The 14150-nt window shown below is 40.3% G+C and overlaps 1 protein-coding gene across 1 annotated transcript in view; it reads left to right on the top strand.

The window, feature by feature from the left end:
• The window catches only part of NDST2 (N-deacetylase and N-sulfotransferase 2), a 173109-nt gene that overhangs the window by 126734 nt on the left and 32225 nt on the right, over nt 1-14150 (top strand). The window contains exons 4-6 of the mRNA XM_056530639.1: nt 2015-2169; nt 10050-10235; nt 10494-10622. Of these exons, the coding sequence (XP_056386614.1) occupies nt 2015-2169; nt 10050-10235; nt 10494-10622 (470 nt within the window). The remainder of the gene's footprint in view (nt 1-2014; nt 2170-10049; nt 10236-10493; nt 10623-14150) is intronic.

Below are 14150 nucleotides of genomic sequence, written 5' to 3' on the forward strand. Positions count from 1 at the left end.
ATTTTTATTTATAATTTTATTTTTTTTCTCCCTCCCACTCTTTTTTTTTTTTATTTTTTTTTTGTGTTAAATGCTGCATTTTAGTGCTACCCTGTTTTCCCTCCTGGAAATGTTGAATGAATTGAGAACTGTGTGTTATATTTCTCCTTGTTAGTAAGGATGGGACCCTACGTACTGTGATTCCATGTTCACGTTTTGCATCAGTATTTGTAAGGCCGCGTTCACACGGCCGTCCCGTTCCTCTCCCGTCAAAAAAAAAACAAGAAAAAGGCTCATCCGTTTTCCCAAATGTTAAATTACTGTATCCAGTTTTTCTTCCGTTTTTTTTCTTTGATGGAATAAAAAATACTGCATGTGCTGTTTTTTTCTGCCATCCAAAAAACGGAAATTAGTGCAGTAGGGTACAAACGGATGGAAATGGATTGTAAAACAAGAAAAAATCCATTGTCATGAATGGGATTATTTAAAAAAAAACATTTTTAATCCAAATACGGCCTGCAAGAACGGAACAAAAACAGGGCTAAAGAAACGGGGACGGACGGCAGTGTGAACGCACCCTAGGCCAAAACCTATACAGAAAAAAAGAGCTTCTGAAGTTAAGGTTGCTCTTTTCTGTCTAAATCCTCTCTGACACATGTCTCGGGAAACGCCCAGTTTAGAAGCAAATCCCCATAGCAAACCTCTTCGAAACTATGCGTTTCCCGAGACAGGTGTGAGAGAGGATTTTGCCAGAAAAGAACAACCTTAACTTCAGAAGCTCATAAGTACTGAAAGGATTAAGATTTTTTAATAGTAATTTACAAATCTGTTACTTTCTGGAGCCAGTTGAGATATATATATATATATATATTATATTATACTGGCTCAACTCTCAATATATATATATATATATATATATATATATATATATATATATATATATATATATATATAAAATTCCTGGAATACCCCTTTAATCTTTGAATGGCCTCCTTAAAGAGGTACTCCGGTGGAAAACTTTATTTTTTTTTATTTTTTTAAATCAACTGGTGCCAGAAAGTTAAACAGATTTGTAAATTTCTACTATTAAAAAATCTTATTCCTTCCAGTACTTATTAGCTGCTGAATACTACAGAGGGAATTCTTTTCTTTTTGGAACACAGAGCTCTCTGCTGACATCATGACCACAGTGCTCTCTGCTGACATCTCTGTCCATTTTAGAAACTGTCCAGAGCAGCATATATTTTGTATGGGGAATTTCTCCGACTCTGGACAGTTGTCAGCAGAAAGCACTGTGCTCGTGATTCAGCAGAGAGCTCTGTGTTCCAAAAAGAAAATAATTTCCTTTGTAGTATTCAGCAGCTAAGAAGTACTGGAAGGATTAAGATTTTTTAATAGAAGTAATTTACAAATCTGTTTCTTTCTTGCACCAGTTGATTAAAAAAAAGGTTTTCCACCGGAGTACCCCTTTAAAATCCCTGGTGCCCCCCTCTTACATGTATGTTTTGTGGTTCCTATGATGCACACCCCTTCATTTAGGTAAATTCTGTCCTCTTCTTATACTACTGTATGCTCATGGTGCTTCAGTAGTCTGAGCCATGACCCCCTTCTCTCAGATGGATAAGTGCCGGTCATCAATTTACCTAAATGAAGAGGGGACATCGATTATGAGGAACTTTAACACGTAGATGAATGAAAGGCTCCAGGTATTTACCTTCAATTAGCATTAAATGTGAAATTGTCCAGGAGAACCTGACTATCTCTTTAAATAACACCTGGCTTCTTCTCTTAGACCAGTGGCCTCCAACCTGCGGACCTCCAGATGTTGCAAAACTACAACTCCCAGCATGCCCGGACAGCCAACGGCTGTCCGGGCATGCTGGGAGTTGTAGTTTAGCAACATGTGGAGGTCCGCAGGTTGGAGACCACTGTCTTAGACCATTTAGAGATTGTAGACATTGTATGCCTCCTAGTACTCGGGCAGTGCCGGTGACATTTTGTTTGACTCCACTCATGCACTGTCCTGTCTCTCCAGGCACAGATGAGGAAGACGAGGGGGATGACATGCTTCTCAAGCACAGGAAGGAATTCTGGTGGTTCCCTCATATGTGGAGCCACATGCAGCCTCACTTGTTCCATAACGTCACTGTCCTCGCAGAGCAGATGAAGCTCAACAAACAGTTTGCCCTGGTAATAACCTGATTGCTCTTCCTGTGTTAGAACCTGATGAAAGCTTTTATTACGTGCAGGTTTAGAGAAGATCCACGTTGTGCTGAGCATCTATAACCTAGGAACGCTGCCTGCTAAGGACTCTGGGCAATGACTGCTGTGTTGATGGCTAAAGAAAAAAGGATAGAACAGATATACATGCGAGTAATTCTTATTAAAGCCTTGAGATATATATATATATATATATTATATATGAATATGCAAAGCAGCTCATTACACCACCTTTTCAGGTAGTGTTCCCTGGTATCAGCTTGGCTCCTGTTAAGGAATATAAAAAGCTGATTGGGATTTATGCCAAGCCAGACTACTCCACAAAAGGGAAGTTTCTACCCATCTGCAGACAGCTGTTTCGGCCCCTCGTCAGTACAGAACAGGGTGATCTGGCTTGGCTGTGGTGAGAGGCCTGATGCTTTAAACGGGGTCAGTACTTTCCTCAGGGAGAGGACACCTCTTCAGGTGTAACGGAGATTCAAGAAACAGCTGTCTGCAGGGGTGGGGTAGAAACTTCCGTTTTGGGGAGTAGTCTGGCTTGGCATAAATCCCGATCAGCTTTTTATATTCCTTAACAGGAGCCAAGCTGATACCAGGGAACACTACCTGAAAAGGTGGTGTAATGAGCTGCTTTGCATATTCCCCTACCCAGAATGCCTGCGGAGTGCTAATTGGCCTAACCTGAATCTCCGCTACACCTGAAGTGTCCTCTCCCTGAGGAAAGTACTGACTATATATATATATATATATATATATATTTATTTATATTTTTATATATATATATATATATATATATATATATATATATATATATATATATAATATTATAATGTTTTTTTTTTTTTTTTTTTTTTTTTTTTTTTTATTCCTTTTAAGACAACACAGTGTGGTAGATGCTGAGCAGTGGCAAATCCTGTGACAGCTTTTATCTGGACTCTAACTTTGCTTTATGTAGAGAAAAAGTTCAAGGCTAGTCAAGGCTTCCTTAAATTTCCATATTCTCTCTGATGTGAAAGTGTTTAAAGCTGGAAAATACTCCTGTGCTTACGCTTTAAATGTGTTCTTGTGAAGGATGTGACTGTATAGATCCTGTAAACTCATTTCCCTATCTCTGCACAGCACGCCTTGAGTAATTTGCAGGGCCATGGTACACAGAACGTCTTACAGGCCACAGCTAGATGTCTCCACTTTTATTTCTTGAATCTCACTTTCACTTGAGTCTTTTTCCCAGTGTAGCTTCTCTGATGTGCCTCTCATTTCTATAGATGAACCATCTAATGAGTAGGTCAGACTTGCATTGAAAAATGTGCTTCCTTTCTAAGTACCAGCAGTCATATTCAGTGTGATAGAGTAAGGAGTGCCTTTTACTTGTCTGCGATTATCAGTCGTAATTAAAATACACAACTGCTTCCTATTGAGGAGCTTCTTTTACCCCCTACGTGATAACCAGTCTTCAGGGTGCTTTCCATTTACAGAAGCAATCTCATTTAAATGAGGATTATGGAGTTGTTCCATCGAGCACTTTAGTAAAATTAAAAGTATATTCATTAGCCCAGTCTTGTTAATTCTTGGGTTGCTATGGAAAACACTGCATTTTGTCTGGCACGCTTCGTGAGGTTCTCACAAATGTATTTATAATGCAAAGTCTAACTCAATAAATGTACAAACTGCAATCAGATCTAGTTAAAATATAATGTTTCCTGGTTGTATAGATCAAAAGGTTACATTAAGCATTGATTTTACCGGTGATATCTCCAGTACAGAGAATCTACTATTCCTTTCAGTGTTGGGAATGAGTGGAGCTCCTGCTCACTTACTGGTGGTACACTTCCACCACCCACTGCATTTACTTACCTTACATTGTACTGGCGGCTGTATAAATGCTAGAACAATGGAAGTCTGGCTATGGCTTCCATATGCCCAGGAAGTATAAGTTTGATGTTATGGTGACATCCTATTTTTTTAAAAAGGATTTTAACACTAAATATAGCTATTGAGCCCTGATATTTTCCAAGAAGGGTCTATGACAAGGGAAATGACTTATTATGACGGGGGGGGGGGCATGTTGTCTGCCTAATTTTACATCAAATAAGTGTTTAGGAAAGGTGAAAGTTAGGATTACCTCACCAAATGGCATTACTATTCTATTCCTCTGCAAGTGCCCTGAAATACAAATCCCATTTAGTGTACACATGATCACACTAAAGAATAAGTAGACTATTTAAAGTCTAAGAGTAGGGCATGTTTATTAAACGGGGACCTCATAAGAAATGAATAATTATTTTAATAGGATCCATCAATGTCCTCATTTTAGAGGGTGCAACAAGTCATATAATAGAACTCTAGTGTCAGGATAATTATGTAGAAATATTACTGCCACCAAACCGAAATAAAAGGACAGTGAAGTAGTAGTAGGAAGTAGTCAGCGGATAGTAATAATAGAATTACTATACAGGAAGTCATTAGAGCACAGGTCCATATTAAAAGTGGCCTACCATTACTCTTAAAGGGATGTTCTGGCTTTATACATCTTATCACCTATCCAAAGGACAAGGGATAAGATGTATGATTGCAGGGGGCGTGGCATGACCTCACGAGGGGCGTGGCTGTGACGTCACGTCTCGGAGGCAGCACACGGCACAGAATGCCGGGGACAGACAAAGATCACGGGGGTCCTAGCGGCACCCCTGCCATTATACATCTTATCCCCTGTCCTTTGCATAGGGGATAAGATGTATAAAGTCTGAATACCCCTTTAAATACCATCTAAGGGTAGAGTCACACATACCACATCCACAGTGTATTTCACACTGCTGTAAATCTGCTACGAACTTTGTTGCCTAATATTTGCTGCAGATTCTCCTACTAGCGTCTGTCTCCTGAACTTACATATGCAAGTAATCTCTGACCCCCATCGACTCCATCACATAGAGGTAGAGAGCTCGCTCTAGTGACCCAGCTTCCAAATCTTACTGCACACACACATGGCTGTGGTCGGGTAGCCCTGTGTGTCAGAAGCCGGTGACATCGGGGTGATAGGAATGTCTATGCATCAGATTTAAGGTGACAGATGCTTGTAGCAGAATCCACAGCGAATTTCCTGCCATGTGACGTGTGACCCCCACCATAAAAGAATGCATCGCACTCAGTTTATGAGAATTGTCGAAGGAAAAGTGGCCATGTTATCTACAGCAAGTATACAGAGAACTGCCACCAGATGTGGTTAAATTACACTTGTGAAATGATCTTGTATGTCTCATTGGTGTAAATTGCCCCAAAATATCACTATTCTAGACATACACCATGCCAGCACTGAACTGGTCACCTGGGTTTTTTAATTTAGGTAATAACCGAATAGTTCAAGCTCTTTACTGTTTGTAGCAAAGCTTTTGCCGGCTGCAACAAATTCTGCACCCTAAGCCATCTCACATCTGAATCCAAAAAATTACGCCAAGCGTGCACATCTAAAAGACTACCTTTCGGGAAACCTCTCCTCTCTAACAACTTCTCTCGGTCAACACATGACTCTTCCCCAAATTTCTGACACACAATGGGGGGAGATTTATCAAAACCTGTGCAGAGGAAACGTGGCTAAGCTTCCCATAGCAACCAGATTACTACTTTCATTTTGAAGAAGCATTATTAAAAATAAAAGAAGCAATCTGATTGGTTGCTGGGCTGCTTTTCCTATGCACAGGTTTTGATAAATCTCCCTAATATCTTTTGGACTTTGATATCTTTTGAGGGGTACGGTTTCTATCCCCCATTACAATGTAAATGATCCACTTTGTACTCGTAGCGATATGGTCAAGCCCCTTCCATTAAAGATTCTATTATATTTAGCATACAGTGTTATTTTTCAAGACAAAACAACTGACACCTTTTATGCAACCTGATGACTGAAGTCAGGTAGTATCTAACATATAATGAATTCCAAAACTAAGGTACAACTTTGGTGCTTTATTGAAGACTTGCCTATTGAAAACGCTGTATAATTAATAAAAGCATAACACACATTACATTGAAGATAAAAATGTATTTTTTAAATTTTTTTTATTTTTTTTCCTTTTTTTTTCATTATGCTTAACCCCTTCCAGCTACAGGACATATGCATACGTCCCAGCACCCGAAATGTTCACATTCTGGGACGTATGTCCTCCTGCTCAGCCGCGCACAGCTTTAGTAGTTCGGCGGTGGGACCCTGCTGTTAATCACAGAGATCGCATTTATAGTGTTGACAGGGGGAGCTGCCCCCACTATTCACCAATGGCAGCGCCGTGATACGATCACGGGTCGCCATTGATTGCTATGGCAACATGAGGTCAGCTGATGGCCTCCTGTCTGCCAGCTTACAGAAGCCTGTGAAATCCAGACAGAGGCTTGATTGCACAGACTGTAGTATCTGCAGCAGATCAGGTTTATACTGTGCTGCAGTACAAATGTATTGCAGCATAGTATAATCTGAAAATGTGAAAAATGAAATAATAAAAGGTTCTTCAATAAAAGTATGAAGTGTAAAAAAAATAAATGCCCCTTTCCCAATAAAAGCCCTGTATATCATAAAAAAACAAACAAAAAAACACAAATCCTATACATACTAGGTATTGCCATGTATGTAATGATGTGTACTATAAAGCTATGATGTAAATTATCCCACACGGTGAACACAAAAAAAAGCACAAATTCACCAATTTTGGTACAAATAGCAAAATAAAAAAGATCAAAGGGTAGCATGTATGGCAAAAATGATACCAAAAAAAGTAGCTTGTCCCACAAAAAATAAGCCCTCACTTAATGGCGTCGGATGAGAAAGAGTTCTAAAGTTATTACATTAAAAGAGACACATGTCAAATTTGGAAGAAAAAAGAAGAGCCTGGTCATCAAAGTATTAGTAAAATAAAACAAACTTTCACTCACCTTCCTGCGCTCCCCCAGAGTGCTGCTACAGCTGATCGGTCCTCTAGTCCCGATTTCAGGCTTTCACCGGCCAGTGATAGGCTGAGCGCCGTGTGACGATCCGTGCACAGGAAGAATGAAGACCGGACCGGATGACCGAACAGCTGTAGTGGCGTTACGGGGGACCGCAGGAAGGTGAGTGAAATATATATATATATTTTTTTCAACCCGGACACAACAGAGAAGGAATAGTCTGCACTAGATTACTCCTTTAATGTAAAAATGTATCTGTCCTTAAGGGGTTAAAGGTTATCAGCTTGGGCTATTAATTTTTATTTATTTATTATTAAATTCTCTCCTGATGCAATCCTCTATGCCATTGGTCATCCCTCCTAGCTAGTGTTTGGCTGAGCAGACACATCATGTATCAAGGTGACCAGGATGGTGACCAGTAGGCCTTAGGCACTTTTTGAACAAGTTATAAAGGGTAAATGTAATCTTGAACTCCCACCCATTCTTTAGATCTGGCTTGAAGTGACGCATTCCATCCTGGCCGGTTCAGTCAATAATAAAGGCAATAATAACTCTTCATCTATATAGCGCACACAGATTCTGCAGCGCTGTAAACTCAAATTGCAATAGTACTATGGCCAGCAGCTTCAATGCACGATCCCATTTCTATTGAATAGGACTCGGTGTGTTGGACAGTTGCTTCTGCAGCTTGCCAGCGTGGCTCCAACCCCTATCTGAAGAACGTGTGGGAGTTGAAGATCAGTTATGCTTTAAACATAAGAAAAATTAGCCTTACCACAAGAACCAGAAATGTGTAGCTTTATTGCATTATTAATCATTCCCCCTCACTTTCTAATAGGTGACATAACTGAGCCTGGTAAATAAATGTAAATCTTTCATATAAAGACTGGTAAGATTTTGTGGTCAATGTGTGAGCAGAGAGTTGTGGCTGATGTGTAGCCAGCTTAATGTCATAGTAAAGTAGAATAAAGAACAAATCACAAAATGTGATGATGAAAAGAATTAAAAACTGTGGCCGGGGAATTAATTCTGATAAAAATAAATATATTCCAGGATCTTGATGTGTGAAAAGGTGTGTTCTGTGCCAGTGGCTACAGTAGACATCCCCTGGCTGCTCATGTGGAACATAGACAGACCTGGTCCTAGTGAGCCATGACCACACGCATGTGAAATTTCATGTCTTACTGATATTAGTCACAGCGGGACTGACACTAGTACGCTTGCATGAAGTAACTTAGCTCTTGCTTTCCATTTTTTATGTACAAAGTGAATGGAAGCCTCAGAATAATAATAAAGGTCTGTCTCCAAGCAACTATAAGGCAGCGCTGGCAGCTTTTGTTTATTAGTTTGCTTATTGGCAGGACTCTTATTTGTAGAATACTGTTGACCTAGAATGGCCTCTTTCGTGTAGTTGGTCTTTTCTTTGTCTCATTATAATAGTGAGAGTTAACTCAAAAATCTGCTAAGCGGGTCTTGCCATATCTGCTTACAATGTACAAAAGAGCGGCAGCTGTAAGGTCATGCATCCTCCTTTACCTACATAAAAACACTGAGGATACGTTCACACGTATGCAGATTTGATGCACAGGATTTTCTGCTGCAGATTTCAATGTAAACTAAATGACTGAGCACCGCTTCTAATCTGCAGTTACAAATCCTGCGCATCAAATCTGCGCAGGATCCTGTTTGTTTGAACGTATTCTGAACCATATTTGTAGGAAGTCTTTAGCTTATTATTAGGGCACTTATTGTGCACTCTAAAATGCTGACCTTACTCGCCTTTTAAACACTTGATCAGGGTTGCTCTTTTCTTGGCAGAATATAATTTTTGTGTTGTGTGTAATGGATAAAGATAGAGGAAAATTTATATAATTCTAGGTCCTTCACTGTTACTATTCAGGAGGCCATTGATGATTGTAATGATATAAAGGTCCATCTTTGACCTATAAAGACTTGTTAACATGTTCAGTATTTGGTATGAATTTCATCTATACCCACATTGCAGTCATTAACATTACACCTAGAATGAAAGTAAATAGGATATTGTTCATAATTAAATTGTCAAAAGCATGCTGCTCATAGCAGTCTAGAAAATGGCAGGGGAGGGATGTACTGCATTGAGAAAGACAGACACACAAACACAGTGCAGACTCTAGTTAAGAGTGCTCTGTAATGTCCTCCATGCTTCTGAGTGAGAATCCAGGAGTGACAAAAACATTTAGAAGCTGCAGCATCTCTGTATTTAACTCTCACTGCACTTCTGCCTTCTTCTCCCCCACCCATGTCCATAGACTTCTTAAGGGCTGCACGCATGATTCCTCATCTGGTCTCTAAGAGTTAAATGATCAGTGTCTGTGGGGGAATGGGATGAAAATAGGTAACTCAAGTGAAGTAAGATGTATTTTTCTCCAAGATATAGTACACAAGTTTCTTTTATACTTATAGATTCATGTAAAGTTTGTTAAAATGACAGTGCCTCTTTAAGTGCTAAAAAAAAAGTTTATACAATGACATTTAATGAGCCTAAAGATACGCCTTAAAAGCCTTCTTCCAAGAGGCCGTGTCTCCCAAATGCCCAATACACACGGGCACTCGGGTCAACTGAGTGTCCATGTATTCTCAGTGGGGAAAGGGAAATAAAACTCTGCCAGACACCTTTGGGGGCAGCATATATCCCCTGAAAATAAAGGACCATGCATGTCAAAATCCATCATGCTTGATGCTTGGTTGCCCCTGAAATCTGTTGATGGTCAGTTATATCCACCATACAGCCACTGGACACAGAAGTCGATGGGTTCAGCTGATATTTATATTAACTCTCATTGTGTACTGGCGTACTTTTTTCCCCACACAATCTCTTAAGTTTAGTTAAATTTTCCCACATTCTTTCTTAACATTCTGCTATACTATTGCACTTTTAGGAACATGGTATCCCCATAGATTTGGGATATGCAGTGGCACCCCATCATTCTGGCGTTTACCCCATACATAGTCAACTTTATGAAGCTTGGAAATCTGTATGGAACATCCAAGTCACCAGCACAGAAGAATACCCTCACCTGAGACCTGCCCGCTACCGGAGAGGGTTTGTCCACAATAACATCATGGTAAGAAGCTCCTATTTGTGAGCATCATCTATTACTATCAGTGTTTTGTAGGACAATAGTAGCGCTAATTGCTCTGTAAGAAATCCCTTGAAACCTTTCAGGCACACTTTTTTATGTTCTTTTTATTTGTCTGTTTATATGCAGGTTTCCATTGTAGGTGATACATGTTCTTTGTCTCTACTTATAGTGTTGTTTAATAGTAAGGTATATCTATCAACAAATAAATATGGCTAATAAGCTATTGTATTTTGTCTCAAGGTTTTACCGCGACAGACGTGTGGGCTTTTCACTCACACTATATTCTACATTGAATACCCTGGAGGGTCGAAAGAGCTTGACAAGTCCATTCGTGGTGGTGAACTGTTCCTTACTGTCCTATTGAACCCGGTGAGAGTAATTACAATATGGAACAATATATATCCTAAAGAAAGACTTCTAGTAATATCCTACCCTTTTGTGATTTATTTATGTTGAAGTGATAGCGATGTTCTTCACTGAATTGTTGTGCTATCACCCTGGAAATAGAGTTTATTGGTATGTCACTAAAATTTGTGATAACAGTGCCAAAAACTTCTCCTGACCATAAATCCCCCCCTGAATAATCTTTCTTTTTTAGGTTTTGTCACCAGTACTTAAGTCCTAGATAGATATGTGTATTGATATACAGAGTTTACTGGCGGCTCTGGCCTGCTTCAGATACCACATAAATTTCTTTACATTGTCTAGGCTCTTCATGATCCTCATAAAGTTATCCAATTTATTGTACTTTTGGCAAGCAAAGAACTGCTACAGTACATCTTGGATTCTTTCATGTTTTTTTTTTAATTATTTGGATGTTTTGTGTACTCTTTGCTCTTTAAACTTTGATAATTGTGATAAAACAAGGCCTATGTAGCAGTGCTCTCTCTGCAGCATCAATGGACTTGATAAATTCATGCTTTACAGTTTTGAACCAGTCTGTCTACCAGAACACACTAAAAAACATTAGCATCCTTGTTGGCAGTAAACCGGTTCCCAAGTGGCAGCCTGCCTAGGATGTACCACACTGTACTACACAAAGTTTTAGTAACATGACTATATATATATATATATATATATATATATATATATATATATATATATGTGTATACGTATTTAATGCCGAATACAACAGCTTGAAGCATCCAGCATTCTCATCCATGACGGCTCTGGATCGCCTGACAATATGGCCTATAATCTCCTTACCCCACCAGAGCCTCACACTACTTTTCTTTGCCAATCTTTAACCCCCCCAAATATCTTAGCAATCTTACCAATTCATTGTCTCCCACTCACCTCTTTATCTTCCCTCTTTCTGTTGGAGTCCTGCCGGGCTCTGTCCTCTACTCTTTTCCATCTATACTTTTGACCTCTGACAGATCATGGAATCCCTAGCTTCAAGGAACACTTCTATGCTGATGACACTCAAATCTGTCTCTTAGGTTCGGGGAGTCACCTCTATGCTGTACAAGATCCCAAAGTCTGGTTGTGACCTCAACTGTTTATCACCTGTATCTTCCTATTTTTTCTCAACTTTTTTTTTTTTAACTTAACATGGAGAAAATGCAAATTATCATCACCTTTCCCCCAATCTTGCACCTCCTCCCCACCTGATATATTATTTACAGTCTATTGTTCCACTCCCTCTGTCCATAGGTGACAACCTTGTGACAACCTTCAATTGTACGGTCTTTTAAACCACCCCTCCAGTCTCTCACCACCTCTTTCTGCCTCCACCTCAAAAACATTTCTCAACTCCTCTTACTCCAGCTCTGATGAAAAAAAAAAATGCTAGTGCATGCTCTCATCATCCCCTGCTTACATGACTGCATTATCCTTCTCTACGGCCATCTACCGAATACTCACACCCCGCCAATTCATCCTTAAAGGGGTTATCCAGGAATAGAAAACAGAGATGATTTCATAAACAGCACCTATCCTCAGGTTGTGTGTGGTATTGCAGCTCAGCTCCATTGCAGTGAATGGAACAGAGTTGTCATACAACACACAATCGGCAATGTTATGGTGCTGTTTTTGAAAGAAATTAGCTTTTTTTTTTTTTTTTTTTTTTTTTTTTTTTTTTTTATAACTTTACCTGTATAACCCCTTTTACTCTGTAGCCTTACTTATGCACCTCCCCCTCTACCAATCTTTATTTTTTTTTCATATTCAAAGTTTATTAAAGTTTCAAGTCATACAGGATAATATAACAGTAATGAATCAGAAGTGTCCTTCCTTAACATGCAACAGCAATATGGGTATGAGATATCCGGCCTAGACACACTTATGTAGGAGAGGTGTCTCTTAATCAAACTAGCGTCTAGTCGAGTTGTACGTTAACACCTTCTAGAATACAGCAAATCAAGTTGCGGAGTAAGTACTTCAGGTTATAGGGTGGAACAATCTTGTGGGGGCGCCACGATATATTGGGAAGAAGTCAGGGTTAAAGCCAGACTATACACCGTACACACTCCAGGAACTGTATACTAGTAAAACCCAACTAAAAGAACCGTTAGGATATCATTGGGGAAGGAGAGTAAAGGAGAAAGACTGAAGAACAAAATAGCTATAGAGAGGGGAGGGAGAGTAGAAAAGCAAAAGAATATGGGGGGGAGAGAAGAGGGGTCAGAGATCAGGAAAGGCAGGGACAGAAGTGTATAGGATCTTCAGGAAGAGAGGAAGACTTACCTCACGAACTGGTTCGGTTCCCGCCCCCCACAACAGCTAGACGGCTCTCGGCAAGGATAACATGAGGGGACTTGCATGTGAGTATATATGACTAGGCGTGCGTGCAAAGAAGGACGAGGGGGTGCTGCTGTGCTGTATGAAAGGTTACTCATACAGGTGAGGGGAATTGTGGTGAATTCCTGTGAGGACAGAAACACTGACCAGGGATGCCAAGTGGCCATGTATTTTGACAGCTGATTGTGGGAATCAGCAGTGAGCTCTTCCATTCTATGAATATGGGAGACTTCCTGGAGCCACGCCGAGACTGTGGGGGCCAAAGTGGATTTCCACAGCCTCGGTATGACTGTCCTTGCAGCTAGCAGTAGAAAGGAGATCAATTTAGTGGAGCATCTCTGGGTGCTGGCGGGGAGGATCGATAGTAACATAATTTCTGGAGTAAGAGTCAAGCGTACCGAGGTGATATGTGCTATGGTGTCTGACATCTCTGTCCAGAAACTGGTAAGCGAGGGGCACGTCAACCAAATGTGTATCATGTCACCTTTGCCAGAGGCACACCGCCAACACTCATCCGAAACTCCCGGTAAAAGGAAGCCAGAAGAGTAGGGACCCTGTACCATCCGGTGAGTATTTTAAAATTAGTCTCTTGTGCTTTACAGGATATTTACATTTTATGGTAGTTATTGATAGCTCTACTCCACTCCTCCTCTGGAATCATATGACCCAAATCTCTCTCCCAGCTCAGTTTGTAAGGGAGAGGCGCGGTAGTGGAGGCCTCCAGGACGTAGGAGTAGAGTAGGCTAACTGGGTGGTCTACTGTTCTGGATGTCACGCATAACGGCTCAAATTTGGTAAGGGGTCAATGTAGTTGCAATTTGTCCTTCATACAACGATAGTAGTGTGACAATTGAGCATACTGGAATACTTGTGCGGTATTGGGAGTCGTGTCCGGTAGGATATCCGTGAGATTTTTAATGTTGGATTGGGTTAGGATATCATGGAATGTGATACCTTGGTCACAGCGGAAATTGAGAAACGAACCTTTGTGATTCGTTGGGGCAAAGGTGGGATTGTTGAATAAGGGGGTTAAGGGGCCCTCATACGGAAAAAGGCCGAGCTTGATCAGGTACACTTTCCTGGAACGATATCTTGAGTGGAGCACTGGGGGGAGGGAGACAATGGGTGGTCGGGGCTGTTCAAATCTTGGTTTCC

Source organism: Hyla sarda, chromosome 7, assembly GCF_029499605.1.
Source record: "Hyla sarda isolate aHylSar1 chromosome 7, aHylSar1.hap1, whole genome shotgun sequence".
In the NCBI taxonomy this organism is placed as follows: Eukaryota; Metazoa; Chordata; class Amphibia; order Anura; family Hylidae; genus Hyla; species Hyla sarda.